Source organism: Herpailurus yagouaroundi, unplaced genomic scaffold (genome assembly GCF_014898765.1).
Source record: "Herpailurus yagouaroundi ecotype Mexico unplaced genomic scaffold, PumYag 139, whole genome shotgun sequence".
In the NCBI taxonomy this organism is placed as follows: domain Eukaryota; kingdom Metazoa; phylum Chordata; class Mammalia; order Carnivora; family Felidae; genus Herpailurus; species Herpailurus yagouaroundi.
This window is the reverse complement of record NW_024412394.1, coordinates 67,698,677-67,714,912: the sequence shown is the minus strand read 5'-3', so window position 1 is coordinate 67,714,912 and position 16,236 is coordinate 67,698,677. Positions and strand designations below refer to the sequence as shown.

The window sequence follows — 16,236 nt, the reverse complement described above, 5'->3', positions numbered from 1 at the left end:
TGCTGACAGCTCGGAGCCTGGAGCCTGCTTCGGATTCTGTGTCTCCCTCTCTCTCTGCCCCTCCCTCGCTTGCACTCGGTCTCTCTCTATCTCTCTCAAAAATAAACATTAAAAAAAAATTTTTTTTCAATCATATACACATTTACAATATGACCCAGTAATTCCACTTCTAGGTATTTGTCTAAGAGAAATAAAAACATATGACCACAAAAAGACTTCCTCACAAATGTTCATTGCTAGTTTATTTATATAACAGCCCCAAACTGGAAAAACGCAAGTGTCCATCAATAGATGAATGAATAAAAAAAAAACCTGTGGCATATTCATTCAGTGATACTGCTTAACTATAAAAAGGAACTGATTACTGATGTATGCAATGACACTGATGAATCTCAAAAACAGTGTATAAAGGAGAAAAGGTTAGAAAGATTACATACTAAATGGCTCTATTTATAAGAAATTCTAGAAAAGGCAAAACTAATATATAGTGACAGAAAACAGAAAGTAGTGTCCAGGGCCCAGGAACTAACTATAAAGAAGCATAAGGGAACTTTCTGGAGTGATATAAATGTTCTATATATTGATTATAGTTGTTATGTGTATATATTTGTCAAAGCTCATTAGACTGTATACTTAAAATGGATGCCTTTTGTTGTATGTAAGTTATCCATGAAAAATTGACTTAAAAATACGTAACTTGAATATATATTACATGATACATACATATATAAATACATCATACTACATGGAAAGTATGACTGAATGTCTATGAAAGCACGTACTCAAAAACATTGAATTCCGAAAATAACATACTTCAAGCAGCATTAAGATGTTTGAGATAGGTAAGTATAGATCTAGAAATAGATACGGGTGAACAATGTGTTTAATATTCATGTGATTTGTGCTTTTGTTGCTTTTCTCAAATATTCTTTGCAGGTAATTGACTATGCCAAACTTGTTCAACCACGTTTTGATAAAGCCCTTCAGTCATTAATAAGTGATACTATCGCTGAGGCCACTGAAGCAGCGATTAAAGCTGTGAAAGAACAGCTTCTCACAAAACTACAAGCTAAAAGACAAGGTGAACTATCTCTTTTAAATGCGTGTTCTAAGCGTAGGTCAACAGTTCAGCCTGGCTGCCTGAGGGCTAGGACCTGGTTTGCTCGCCTCGATCCCCTAGCATGTTGTATGGTGCAGCCTCTTAATAATGGGTTGAAGACACGAATATACATAAACCTGATTCATGAACAGAGAAAAGATTTCAGTCCTAAGCTTCTAAGGAAAGGAATCAGAAAGAGCTTCCAAATTTGGATTTACTATTACGGATTTGCTGGCTGGGCAGAGACTGAGTAGAATTTATATACCTTCATTTACACCAATTGTGACAACACTCCGCCTGATTCTTGTGGAGTTTACATTGTTGTTGTTGTTGCTGCTGCTGCTACTTTAGTATGTAGGTGTGTATGTCAGCCCCCATGGTAATTAAGTTTTTCTGGGGCACCTGGGTGGCTCAGTCAGTTGAGCATCTGACTTCTGATTTGGGCTTAGGTCATGATCTCACAGTTCTGAGATTAAACCCCACATCGGGTTCCATGCTGACAGTGTGGAGCCTGCTTGGGATCCTCTCTCTCCCTCTCTCTCTGCCACTCCCCCGCTCATGTGCGTGTACGTGCCCTCTCACTCTCTCAAAAGAAATAAATAAACTTTTTTTAAAAATTATTTTTTTCTATTTGGGGAATTTTAATTTCAAATTCAAAACAGCTACAAAGAGGCACCTGGGTGGCTCGGTCAGTTTACCATTGGACTCTTGATATTGGCTCAGGTCATGATCTCACAGTTTATGGGATCAAGCCTATGTTGGGCTCTGTGCTGACAGCATGGAGCCTGCTTGGGATTCTCTCTCCCCCTCTCTCTGTCCCTCTCTTGCTTGTGTGCACTCTCTTCTATTTCTTAAAATAAATGAATAAATATGAAAAAAAATTTTAAAACAGTGAAACTGGAAGAAGCCTTAGTGATCAATTAACACAGTTCTGTAACTCTCCAGATGAGGAAAACTTTTTACATAAATTGGAAAGCTTCTGTCGTTTTCTATGCTTGAAATTATTTAAATAGCAAGGAAATTATCTCTTCCTACATGGCACTGTTAAACTTTTGCTAGGAAAAAAAACAGGTTATTTGCCTAACGAATCTGCCTCTTTCCTTTCTCATTAGCCTACAAACAAGTAAAAGAGTCCAACACGGTGCCCAGGGGATTGCAAAAACAACAGCAAAAAAGACCAATATTTAAATTACCTGCCATCCAAAAGATCATCCAGATGATTCAGAATGAATTTAAATTTTAGTATGTTATCTTCAAAGAAAAACCAAAAGTTTTTAAAATATTCATGGACAACTCACAAACTAAAGCTTGAGAAATATTGACCAAGATGGCTTGTTATTCAACTTATTTAAGGCTTGACAAAATGAATTCATTAACTCACTCAACTTGAGTACCCACTGTGTATTAGACATGATTTAGCCACTGGGCCACAGCAGTTAACAATACACAGAAACTCCTGTCTTTGTGATTGTTACATTTTAATGAAACACAGAGGAGGAAAAAAGAAACAAGTGAACAAATGGAAAAAATATAACACAGTAGTAGGTCAGGCGGTAATGAGGCAGGGGTGCTGGTGTGTTAAGATGAGCAGGGAAGAGAGGACGTTTAAATGAAACCTGGATCAGGAGAGCAACTAGTTGGGCTTCAGTTAAGAAGAGTAGTGATCAGTAACGTTTCTTGGAGTCTGTAGTGATTCCTTTCATATCAAATTATGGCATGAAATCATAGATTTTAGGTCTTGCCACAAATTGCTTTCTTCCACTGGAATTTAGAAACAGAGGCCATCTCTTATATACTGCAAACTTAAAAATCTCTTCCTTTCCTTTTTCAAATTCAGTAATTATTCTAAATCTGACAGTAGGGTTCTTTTTTTTTTTTTTTCAACGTTTATTTTTATTTTTGGGACAGAGAGAGACAGAGCATGAACGGGGGAGGGTCAGAGAGAGAGGGAGACACAGAATCGGAAACAGGCTCCAGGCTCCGAGCCGTCAGCCCAGAGCCTGACGCGGGGCTCGAAATCACAGACCGCGAGATCGTGACCTGGCTGAAGTCGGACGCTTAACCGACTGCGCCACCCAGGCGCCCTGACAGTAGGGTTCTTAAAATCATTTTAATTGGAATTTTCTTGCTAGTTCCACTAATTTCCTAGTTTTGCTAATTTCACTCCCAATATACTTTTTTCTTTCATTGTTGTTTTTTTTTTCAATATATGAAGTTTATTGTCAAATTGGTTTCCATACAACACCCAGTGCTCATCCAAAAGGTGCCCTCCTCAATACCCATCACCCACCCTCCCTCCCCTCCCTCCCACCCCCATCAACCCTCAGTTTGTTTTCAGTTTTTAAGAGTCTCTTATGCTTTTGCTGTCTCCCACTCTAACCTCCTTTTTTTTCCCCTTCCCCTCCCCCATGGGTTTCTGTTAAGTTTCTCAGGATCCACATAAGAATGAAAACATATGGTATCTGTCTTTCTCTGTATGGCTTATTTCACTAGCATAACACTCTCCAGTTCCATCCATGTTGCTACAAAGGGCCATATTTCATTCTTTCTCATTGCCACGTAGTATTCCATTGTGTATATAAACCACAATTTCTTTATCCATTCATCAGTTGATGGACATTTAGGCTCTTTCCATAATTTGGCTATTGTTGAGAGTGCTGCTATAAACATTGGGGTACAAGTGCCCCTATGCATCAGTACTCCTGTATCCCTTGGGTAAATTCCTAGCAGTGCTATTGCTGGGTCATAAGGTAAGTCTATTTTTAATTTTTTGAGGAACCTCCACACTGTTTTCCAGAGTGGCTGCACCAATTTGCCTTCCCACCAACAGTGCAAGAGGGTTCCCGTTTCTCCACATCCTCTCCAGCATCTATATATAGTCTCCTGATTTGTTCATTTTGGCCACTCTGACTGGTGTGAGGTGATATCTGAGTGTGGTTTTGATTTGTATTTCCCTGATGAGGAGTGACATTTGGCATCTTTTCATGTGCCTGTTGGCCATCCGGATGTCTTCTTTAGAGAAGTGTCTATTCATGTTTTCTGCCCATTTCTTCACTGGGTTATTTGTTTTTCAGGTGTGGAATTTGGTGAGCTCTTTATAGATATTGGATACTAGCCCTTTGTCCAATATGTCATTTGCAAATATCTTTTCCCATTCCGTTGGTTGCCTTTTAGTTTTGTTGGTTGTTTCCTTTGCAGTGCAGAAGCTTTTTATCTTGATGAGATCCCAATAGTTCATTTTTGCTTTTAATTCCCATGCCTTTGGGGATGTGTCAATTAAGAAATTGCTACAGCTGAGGTCAGAGAGGTCTTTTCCTGCTTTCTCCTCTAGGGTTTTGACGGTTTCCTGTCTCACATTCAGGTCCTTTATCCATTTTGAGTTTATTTTTGTGAATGGTGTGAGAAAGTGGTCTAGTTTCAACCTTCTGCATGTTGCTGTCCAGTTCTCCCAACACCATTTGTTAAAGAGACTGTCTTTTTTCCCAATATACTTTTAAGAAAAATTTGTCAGTGGAGAATATTGAGGGTTTCTTTTAACATAGAAAATTCTATAATAACACAGGGAATGACAGCCAACATGGATTAGGCTTCCTGTGTGCCAAGCATTTTCTAAGTGTTTGCTTCTATTATCTCATTTAATCCTTACAACAGTGCTTTCAGTTTGATAATCCTCATTTTGGCCAATAGAAATTGAAACAAATCAAATGATTTGCCAAAGCCACACTGTCTGAATCAGAACTCACACACAAGTCTGTCTGTCTTTAAAAAGTGGAGGATTTAATCACTATACCTGTCTCCCTACCCCACGGCTATATTTGCTAACACAGTCCATTACTATCTTTCAACAGAGTCAACTTTAAGAGAACTTGAAAGGAAGGAGTATGACAAGTTCCCAACTGATGTGGATAAGAGCTTAGAAGAGATGCAGTCTTCATTTGATGAAGATGGTAATAAATATATTGCTGATGTTCTTAGCCATATCTTTCCCACTATAAACAGATTAGCTGATAAAGCATATTATTCTTTCATGCAGTGTTCACTCGTGAATACCAAAGAGAAAGCTCTTTAGAAGACAGTGAAGACAAAAAGAATTCAGAAAATATCCTCGGTGATCAAGCCTCTAAAACTGGTAAAGATGGTAACAAAATGAATGTGACTCATGCCATGCTTATGGATCTTATTTCCATTTATTTCATATTTTATCATGTTTGTATTGAAGCTTAAAATTATCCCCCAAATTGGACACTTATGTTGACATAGTTGGAATCACTAGTTTAATGAGTATGAAGTTTTATAGACAGTCAGATTGCTTTGCACAAAAGTTATTCCAAATAATGTTCCCACAGTAATATACAAAATATGTGCTATTGTTTTCTTGATATATTCTCTTTTAAATATAATTTCAATTTTCATTTGACTATTTCTGAAATATAATTTTTAATATTTGTTAACCATTTATACTTCCTTTTTTCTGAGTTGACCATTTTGGTCTTGTGCTAATTTTTCCAAATTGTTATATCAATTATATGGTTTCTACAATAACTTGCTATATTAGTAACTTATTTTTTATATTTTTTTCCACATTGGGTGGTTTGTCTTTTAAATCATTTTGCTGTTTTTAAAGTAGAGGGATTTTTCATATTTTTGTAGTCAAATCATTACTTTCACTTTGTTTATTTCTTCCATTTACTTTCACACCTTACAAAGCCTTCCTCTCAACCAGAGATTTAATATATACTTATATGCTTTTTTTTCTATTGGTCCAACCTTTTGGTATTTAGTTTTAAAATGCATCTGTAGGGGTGCCTGGGTAGCTCAGTCAGTTAAGCGTCTGACTTCAGCTCAGGTCATGATCTGACAGTTTGTGAGTTCAAGCTCTGCGACGGGCTCTGTGCTGACAGCTCAGAGCCTGGAGCCTGCCTCAGATTATGTGTCTCTGCCCCTGTCCTACTCACACTCTCTTTCTCTCAAAACGAACATAAAAATAAATGAATAAATAAATAAATAAATAAGTAAGTAAGTAAAATGCATCTCTAAGTTATTGTGTTTTAAGATATAGAGCTGGAGTTTTGTTCGTTTGGTTGGTTGATTCCTCCTGATTCAGACAGATGTATGCTTGGCTGTGGTATATTTTAGTATCATAAAAATTGAACCGGGCACTGTCAGACAATTATGTATGGCACTTCTCCAACACGCACACGCACACACGCACACACACACACACACACACACACACACACACACACTTCACAGGAAGACCCCAGACATTAAAATTTTGGTCAAGTAGCATCTGGGAGCCCCATCTCAGCTGCTGCAGAGTTCCTAGGACAAATACACAAAGACAGCCCCTTCCCCATACTGTCTGTTTTCTCTTTGAGGGAGGCAGTCCAAGGTAGAAGCAGGCATCAGGGCCTCTACCTACTGCTGGAGTGATGCCAGCACTTGCCAGTATGCCCACATATAAAAGCATTCTCCCTGCCCTATCTGTCTGAGATAAGCACAGCCTTTACCTGTTGGAGGTAAGAGACTATTAGTTACATCAGGAAGGGCAAATTTGATTTTTTTTTTCCAATTTAGATCCATTGGCATTATATGAAACTAAAATTACACTTGTCACTATCTTTATTTTTCACTGCTGATATTATGTGCCCTATTGTTTACCTATTTGATTACTATGATTATAAATTTAATTTAAAAAATTAGGAACACGAGTCCTGGCTCCCTGGTCCCATACCACACTCTTCTTTGGGAATCACCTACAATTAATACTCTTCTTTAGGTGTTAACAGTGTTTTATTCACAGATGAAACCAGTGGAACATCTACATTTAAAAGAAGTTTCTAAGCTCTAGTCAAGATCTTAAGTTGTGGACTTCAAGCTGTATTATGAAGTTATAATCATCAAGACAGTATGGTACTGGTACACAAACAGACACTCAGATCAATGGAACAGAATAGAGAACCCAGAAATGGACCCACAAACGTATGGCCAACTAATCTTTGACAAAGCAGGAAAGAATATCCAATGGAATAAGGACAGTCTCTTCAGCAAGTGGTGCTGGGAAAACTGGACAGCGACATGCAGAAGAATGAACCTGGACCACTTTCTTACACCAGACACAAAGATAAACTCAAAATGGATGAAAGACCTCAATGTAAGACAGGAAGCCATCAAAATCCTCGAGGAGAAAGCAGGCAAAAACCTCTCTGATCTTGGCCGCAGCAACTTCTTACTCAATACATCTCCAGAGGTAAGGGAAACAAAAGCAAAAGTGAACTATTGGGACCTCATCAAAATAAAAAGCTTCTGCACAGCAAAGGAAACAATCGGCAAAACTAAAAGGCAACCGACGGAATGAGAGAAGATATTTGCAAACGACATATCAGATAAAGGGTTAGTATCCAAAATCTATAAACAACCTATCAAACTCAACACCCAGAAAACAAATAATCCAGTGAAGAAATGGGCAAAAGACATGGATAGACACTTCTCCAAAGAAGACATCCAGATGGCCAACTGACACATGAAAAAGTGCTCAACATCACTCATCATCAGGGAAATACAAATCATAACCACAATAAGATACCACCTCACAACTGTAAGAATGGCTAACATTAACAACTCAGGCAATGACAAATGTTGGCGAGGATGCAGAGAAAGATGACCTCTTTTGCGCTGCTGGTGGGAATGCAAACTGGTGCAGCCACTCTGGAAAACAGTATGGAGGTTCCTCAAAAAAATTAAAAATAGAACCACCCTATGACCCAGCAATTGCACTACTTGGTATTTATCCAAGGGATACAGGTATGTTGTTTCAAAGGGGCACGTGAACCCCAATGTTTATAGCAGCACTATCAGCAATAGCCAAAGTATGGAACGAGCCCAATTGTCCATCGAAGGATGAATGAATAAAGAAGATGTGGTGTATATATATATATATGTATATATATATATATATACACACACACACACAAACACAATGGAGAATTACTCGGCAATCAAAAAGAATGAAATCTTGCCATTTGCAACTACATGGATGGAACTGTAGGATATTATGCTAAGTGAAATTAGTCAGAGAAAGATAAATATATGGCTTCATTCATATGAGGACTTTAAAACACAAAACAGATGAACACAAGGGAAGGAAAGTAAAATAATATAATAACAGGGAGGGGGACAAAACATAAGAGACTCTTAAATATGGAGAACAGAGGGTTACTGGTGGGGTTGTGGGAGGGTGGATGGGTTAAATGGATAAGGGGAATTAAGGAATCTACTCCTGAAATCATTGTTGCACTATATGCTAACTAACTTGGATATAAATTAAAAAAATAAAAAAAAATTCATCTTTAAAAACAAGAAACAAAACAAAACAAAATACCTAAAAGAAAGTAGCTCTCAGCCACTAATATTTAATATTTAAAAAAATCTTAATTGGACCCCTAAAAAGGTAAATTCATATTTGGGTTATTTGGTTCACTTCGATTGTGGATCTAAAAATCATAAATAACTTCTTAAGAATTTTGAAGGAGAAAGATGTGATTTAAAAATAACATTGTTAATGTTCTGTCTTAAAGGCTACCCTATGATGAACAGTTAGACATGCAAGAACACAGAAGAAAAGAAAATGTGATTTATTGTTTTAGTGAAACAGGGACTCTATCTTTCTGTTCTGCCATCCCTGGCATGTGGCTACCAGAAAAAGTTACAAGATGGCCAATGATGCTCCAGCCATCATAACAGTGTGCTTAGCAGGAAGAGGAAAAATGTAAGGGACAAAAACTGGCACTCCGCCCAGTTGAGGTATTCCTCTTTATTTTTTTAAATTGTTTAAAAAGTTTATTTATTTTGAGAGAGTGAGAACATGTGGGGGACAGGCAGAGAGATGGGGGAGAGAATCCTCACTGACAGCACGGAACCCCCGAGGAGCGAGGCGGGGCTCAATCTCACTGACCCAAGTGACATCATGACCTGAGCCAAAATCAAGAGTTGGGCGCTTAACCAACTGAGCCACCCAGGCGCCCCACCGCTCTTCTTTTGAATTATTCTTCTTTAATGAAGTGACAGGAAGTCTCACCACGAAAAAAAATATGCTCACATCTTCCCTATGGGCTATCTAAGCTATAAGGGAAGTTGGGAGATGTAGTGTTTTTAGCTGGACACATTGCTGACCCCAACAAAATCGAGATTCTATTACTAAGGACGAGAAGAATGGATAATGAGTGAACAACTAGCAGCTTCGAGAGCATTTGGTATCTTTGCCTGGCTCTTTCTGCCCCATCGTGCCCCCTTCCCAAGGCTACAGGAACATCATGGGTTCTCGTCTCTTCCACTCTGATTCCCCAGGAACTGCTGGCTCTCTCCATCCCTAAGAACAGATTCCTCACTTCGCAGCAGAGGGCAGCAGAAGCTGCTCATTGAAAGCCCTTTGGAGTTTTTCTGGGCTGGGATAAATTATGCTCTAGCAGGAGACCCTGGTGGACGGAGCATTAAGGCAGCAGCTCAGGAAGCACAACTGGAAAGGCAGAGGTAGAGGAGTCAAGTGGAGCTGCCAATCTCTTGCCTGATTAGAGGAATGGATGAATATTTATATCATGATGCAGTCTATGAGCCAACTCAGCTGTGTGAGGAGGCATTCAGCATGCAATGAGGACAAGAATGAAGTATAGCACTAGAAAAACCAGGCTGTGCCACCCATTCTTCCATCTCTGCCAACCTGCCTACTTCTTATCCACTTACTGTTTCGTGTGGTCTTATGCTTATAATTGGAAGTATTCATCTTGTTTTCTGATGAATTCCCTAGGATGCACATATTTTAGCTTGAGCCCTACAATCCTTTGGTTTCTACCTCTTCTACCTGGCTTCCTGAGTTTTGACTCCTGCTGGACGTGATTTTCTTCTTACCTCATTCACTTTTGTTCCAAAACACTAGCTATAAGCCACTGCTCTGATGTTTTGTGTTTCCTAACTTAACATTTCCTCCCTAGACTATTTCCCCCTTCTTGGCGCATGTACAGCAATAAACACAAAGATACTATTTTGGGGGGTCAAGTATTAACTATCATGTTCTATTGCAAATAGCATTGCCCACTAAAATTATTAATGGCATTAGGTTATTTTACTTTAGATTCAACAGAAGACTCAATAGAAGAGGTAACTGCAGATCATCCAGAGGTTCTTTCTATAATAGAGGAGACTGTAAAAATGACAAAGGATATGAACTTTGAACATCCATATGAAAAACATGCTGAAATCCTAGAGGAAATCATCAAAGAGGTAAGAAATCCAGATCCAAACATTTATGCTTAGTAATTTTTAATTTCAACAACTATGCAATATAATTTCATAGCTTTGGAATTAATTCTTTATTGACTTTTGTTTAACTGAGTTCAGTTGGTTAAAATATGGTGCATAGGAAGCCAGTGCCAAAATAGATATTTCATCTATGAGCTAATTAGTTGTTAACCAAGACAAATTTTACTCCATAGCTAAATTATTTCATCAAACCACCTTGAACATGTGTTCATAGGGGAAATGGATGGACACACAAGTGATTTTCCAATCTAAGGGGAAAATGAAGCCTCAGATGCTTTGTCTTACTGATGGCAAACCAGGTTTATCTCTGGTTTATAAAGAACAAGATATCCATATGGGTCTGTTTTGTACAGGGACCTTGAGTAAGCATTCAGAGCAACAGGCAAAGACAACAAATCTGTTTTGGACTCTCAATGAATTTCTTTGGTATTTCTATGTAATTTGAAAGTGATATAATTAAATGTTGGGAGGAGGAAAAAAAATATTTTGAGAGTATAGCACCACTCTATAACACACTGGGTAGGCTCCTTGAGTCCCAGACTGTACCCAGGATGAATTGCTGTCCCCCTCTGAGCTTCCCATAGAGATCTTTCAACTTCTTCTGCATGTCTTCAGGTTGTTTTGTCATCAACTGATTCCTTCAGAAACATTCTGACAGGGGTGCCTGGGTGGCTCAGTCGGTTAGGTGTCCAGCTCTTGATTTCAGCCCAGGTCATAATCTCATGGTTTGTGAGTTTGAGCCCCACATCGGGCTCTGCACTGACAGCACAGAGCCTGCTTGGGATTCTCTCTTTCCCTCTCTCTATTCCTCCCCCACTGTGCTCTCCCCCCTCCCAACCTCCAAATAAATAAATAAACTTAAAAAAATTTTTTTAAAAAGAAACATTCTGAGAACCTACTGCTTGCCCTTTAATATGCTAGATTCTAGGGCTATGAAGATGAATTAAACGCAACTCTTTAAGGAGCCATCAGTCAGGTGGGGAAGGCTGATGAAATGAGCTATCATGTACTAAGTGATAAGTAGATATGTGCAAGGTGTAGGAATCCCACTAAGGTCAAGATGGTCATCTCTGCATGGAAGGTGAGACAGAGCATCCCAGAGGAGAGACATACAAGTGAAGCAGGTCTTTAGCATGATGGAAGCCCCATCCTGACCCTTCACGGAAAAATTTCTCCATTCTCTTCAGAGTTTATTCTGGAGGATACAAATCTACAGGAAGTACCAAAGCATTTCTGATATATATAGGAATGTATGTAGTGTCACTAGATGATAAACTGCCACTCTGGGATTGTGGAGGAGTTTAAGTCACATTAGATTTTTTTTTTATTAATTATTTATTTATTTATTTATTTTATTTAAAAGAGAGAATGCATGAGCGCCAGTGGTGGGGAGGGGGCAGAGGGAGAGAGAGACAGAAAGAATCTTTTTTTTAACGTTTATTTTTCAGAGAGAGTGAGAGAGAGAACATGCACAAGCAGGAGAGGGGTAGAGAGAGAGAGAGGGAGACAAAGAATTCATAGTAAGCTCCAGGCTCTGAGCTGTCAGTGCAGAGCCCAACACGGGGCTCAGACTCACAAATCATGAGATCATGACCTAAGCCGAAGTCAGATGCTTATCCCACTGCACCATCCAGGTGTCCTGAGTGAGAGTCTTAAATAGGCTCCATGCTCAGTGTGGGTCTCGATCCCACAATGCTGGGATCATGATCTGACAGCAATGGACAGATCATCTAAGAAGAAAATCAACATAGAAACAACGGCTTTGAATGACGCACTGGGTCGGATGGACTTGACAGATATATTCAGAAAATTTCATCCTAAAGCAGTGGAATACCATTCTTCTCGAGTGCACATGCAATTCTCCAGAATAGATCACATCCGGGGACACAAATCAGCCCTCAACAAGTACAAAAAGATCGAGATCTTACCACGCATATTTTCAGACCACAACACTATGAAACGAAATCAACCACAAGAAAAATTTGGAAAGACAACAAATAGTTGGAAATTAAAGAACATCCTACTACAGAATAAATGGGTTAACCAAGAAGTTAAAGAGGAAATTAAAAAGTACATGGAAGCCAATGAAAATGATAACACCACAGTCCAAAACCTCTGGGATGCAACAAAGGCAGTCATAAGAGAGAGGTATATAGCAACCCAGGCCTTCCTAAAGAAGGAAAAAAAGTCTCAGATACAACCTAACCTTACACCTTAAAGAGCTGGAAAAAGAACTGCAAATAAAACCCCAAACCAACAGAAGATGGGAAACAATAAAGATTAGAGCAGAAATCAATGCTATTGAAACCAAACAAAAACAAAAAATCAGTAGAACAGAGCAATGAAACCAGGAGCTGGTTCTTTGAAAGAATTAACAAAATTGATAAACCCCTAGCCAGTTTGATCAAAAAGAGAAAGGAAAGGACCCAAATAAATAAATCAAAAATGAAAGAGAAGGGATCACAACCAACTGCAGAAATACAAACAATAATAAGAGAGTATTATGAGCAATTATATGCCAATAATTTGGGCAATCTGGAAGAAATGGACAAATCCCTAGAAACATACAAACTACCAAAACTGAAACAGGAAGAAATAGAAAATTTGTAGAGACCCAAAACCAGTAAAGAAATTGAATTAGTAATAAAAAATCTCCCTAAAAACAAGAGCCCAGGGTTGGATGGCTTTCCAGGGGAATTCTTCCAAACATTTAAAGAAGAGTTAATACCTATTCTTTTGAAACTATTCCAAAAAATAGAAATGAAAGGAAAACTTCCAAACTCATTCTATGAGGCCAGCATTACCTTGATTCTAAAACCAGACAAAGACCCCAGTAAAAAGAACTATAGACCAATTTCCCTGATGAACATGGATGCAAAAATTCTCAACAACATACTAGTCAACCGGATCCAACAATACATTGAAAGAATTATTCACCATTATAAAGTGGGATTTATACCTGGGATGCAGGGCTGGTTCAATATCTATAAATCAATCAATGTGATACATCACATTAATAAAGAAAGGACAAGAACCAGATGATCCTTTCAATAGATGCAGAGAGAGCATTTGACAAAATACAGCATCCTTTCTTGATAAAAACCTCAAGAAAGTGGGGATAGAAGGATCATACCTCAAGATCATAAAGGTTATATACGAAAGACCCACCACTAATATCATCCTCCATGGGGAAAAACTAAGAGCTTTCCCCCTAATGTCAGGAACATAACAGAGATGTTCACCCTCACCACTGTTATTCAACATAGTGTTGGAAGTCCTAACTTCAGCAATTAGACAATACAAAGAAATAAAAGGCATCCAAATCAGCAAGGAGAAAGTCAAACTTTCCCTCTTCACAGATGACATGATACTCTATATAGAAAACCCAAAAGATTCCACCAAAGAACTGCTAGATAAAACTGCCAATCCATGAATTCAGCAGTGGCAGGATATAAAATGAATGCACAGAAATTGGTTGCATTTCTATACACCAATAATGAAGCAGCAGAAAGAGAAATCAAGGAATCGATCCCATTTACAATTGTACCAAAAACCATAAAATACCTAGGAATAAATCTAACCAAAGAGGTGAAAAACTATACACTGAAAACTATACAGTATAGAAAGCTTATGAAAGAAATTGAAGAAGACACACAAAAAAATGGAAAATTATTCCATGCTCATGGATTGGAAGAACAAATATTGTTAAAATGTCGATACTACCCAAAGCAATCTACACCTTCAGTGCAATCCTTATCACAATAACACCAGCATTCTTCACAGAGCTAGAACAAACAATCCTAAAATTTGTATAGAACCAGAAAAGACCCTGAAAAGCCAAAGCAATCCTGAAAAATAAAACCAGAGCTGGAAGTATCACAATCCCAGACTCCAAGCTATATTACAAAGTTGTAATCATCAAGATAGTATGGTACAGACAGAAAAACAGACACCTTGATCAATGGAACAGAATAGAGAACCCAGAAATGGATTTACAAACATATGGCCAACTAATCTTTGACAAAGCAGGAAAGAAGATCCAATGGAATAAAGACAGTCTCCTCAGCAAATAGTGTTGGGAAAACTGGACAGCGACATGCAGGAGAATGAGCCTAGACCATTTTCTTACATCATACACAAAAATAAACTCAAAATAGATGAAAGACCTAAATGTAAGACAGGAAGCCATCAAAATCCTTGAAGAGAAAGCAGGCAAAAACCTCTTTGACCTCAGCCGCAGCAACTTCTTATTCAACATGTCTCTGGAGACAGGAAACAAAAGCAAAATGAAGTATTGGGACCTCATCAAAATAAAAAGCTTCTGCACAGCAAAGGAAACAATCAGCGAAACTAAAGCAAACAATGGAACGGGAGAAGATATTTGCAAATGACATATGGATAAAGGGTTAGTATCCAAAATCCATAAAAAAACTTATCAAACTCAACACCCAAAAAAACAAATAATCCAGTGAAGAAATGGGCAAAAGACATGGACAGACGCTTTTCCAAAGAAGACATGCAGATGGCCAACTGACACATGAAAAAATGCTCAACATCACTCATCATCAGGGAAATACAAATCAAAACCACAATAAGATACCACCTCACACCAGTCAGAATGGCTAAAATTAACAACTCAGGCAATGACAGATGTTGACAAGGATGCAGAGAAAGAGGAACCTTTTTGCACTGCTGGTAGAAATGCAAACTGGGGTAGCCACTCTGGAAAACAGTATGGAGGTTCCTCAAAAAATTAAAAATAGAACCACCCTGTAACTCAGCAATTGCACTACTAGGTATTTATCCAAAGGATACAGGTGTGCTGTTTCAAAGGGACACATGCACCCCAATGTTTATAGAAGCTAATGGACAATAGCCAAAGTATGGAAAAGAGCCCAAATGTCCATTGATGGATGAATGGATAAAGAAGATGTGGTATGTATATATATACACCATATATACTCTCTCTATGATCTATCTATCTATCTATCTATCTATCTATATATATATATCATAGAGTATTACTCAGCAATCAAAAAGAATGAAATCTTGCCATTTGCCACTACATGGATGGAAATGTAGGCTATTATGCTAAGTGAAATTAGTCAGAGAAAGACAAATATCATATGACTTCACTCATATGAGGACTTTAAGAGACAAAACAGATGAACATATGGGAAGAGAAACAAAAATAATATAAACACAGGGAGGGGGACCAAACATAAGAGACTCATAAATATGGAGAACAAACTGAGGATTACTGGAGGGGGTGTGGAGGGGGGATGGGCTAAATGGGTAAGGTACACTAAGGAATCTACTCCTGAAATCATCGTTGCACTATATGCTAACTAATTTGGATGTAAATTTTTAAAAAATAAAATTAAATAAATAAATAAATAAATAAATAAATAAATAAATGAAACTAAGGCCATTAAAAGTAAAAAATAAAAATAAAAAAAGAAATCAGTCAAAGGGATGAAAAGTGCAGCATAGGGAATGTAATCAGCACTATTGTAATAACTTTGTATGGTGACAGAGGGTGACTACATTTATATTATCATGGTAAATAATTATAAACTTTATTTTGTAATGTATATAATTGCAGAATCACTATATTGTATAGCTGAAACTAATATTATATTGTATGTCAGTTGTACTTCAGTAACAAATAATAATAAATATATACATACATACTTTTACATGGATTTTTTTAAACCCACAACATGAGGATCAAGGTTCATTTTTTTCTAATACAAATATCCAGCTGTATTCTGGCACCATTTATTGAAAAGACCAACCTTTCCCCACTATCATAAAGCAAG

The 16,236-nt window shown here is 37.9% G+C and overlaps 1 protein-coding gene across 3 annotated transcripts in view; it reads left to right on the top strand.

Moving 5' to 3' along the window:
* AK9 (adenylate kinase 9) overlaps positions 1 to 16,236 on the top strand; it is a 131,382-nt gene that overhangs the window by 39,119 nt on the left and 76,027 nt on the right. For all 3 annotated transcript variants that reach the window (XR_005789949.1, XM_040474339.1, XM_040474340.1), the window contains 4 exons: positions 937 to 1,081; positions 4,948 to 5,046; positions 5,133 to 5,228; positions 10,227 to 10,375. Coding sequence is in view for 2 of the 3 variants with exons in the window: in XM_040474339.1 (XP_040330273.1) it covers positions 937 to 1,081; positions 4,948 to 5,046; positions 5,133 to 5,228; positions 10,227 to 10,375 (489 nt within the window). In the remaining variant the exon portion in view is untranslated. The remainder of the gene's footprint in view (positions 1 to 936; positions 1,082 to 4,947; positions 5,047 to 5,132; positions 5,229 to 10,226; positions 10,376 to 16,236) is intronic.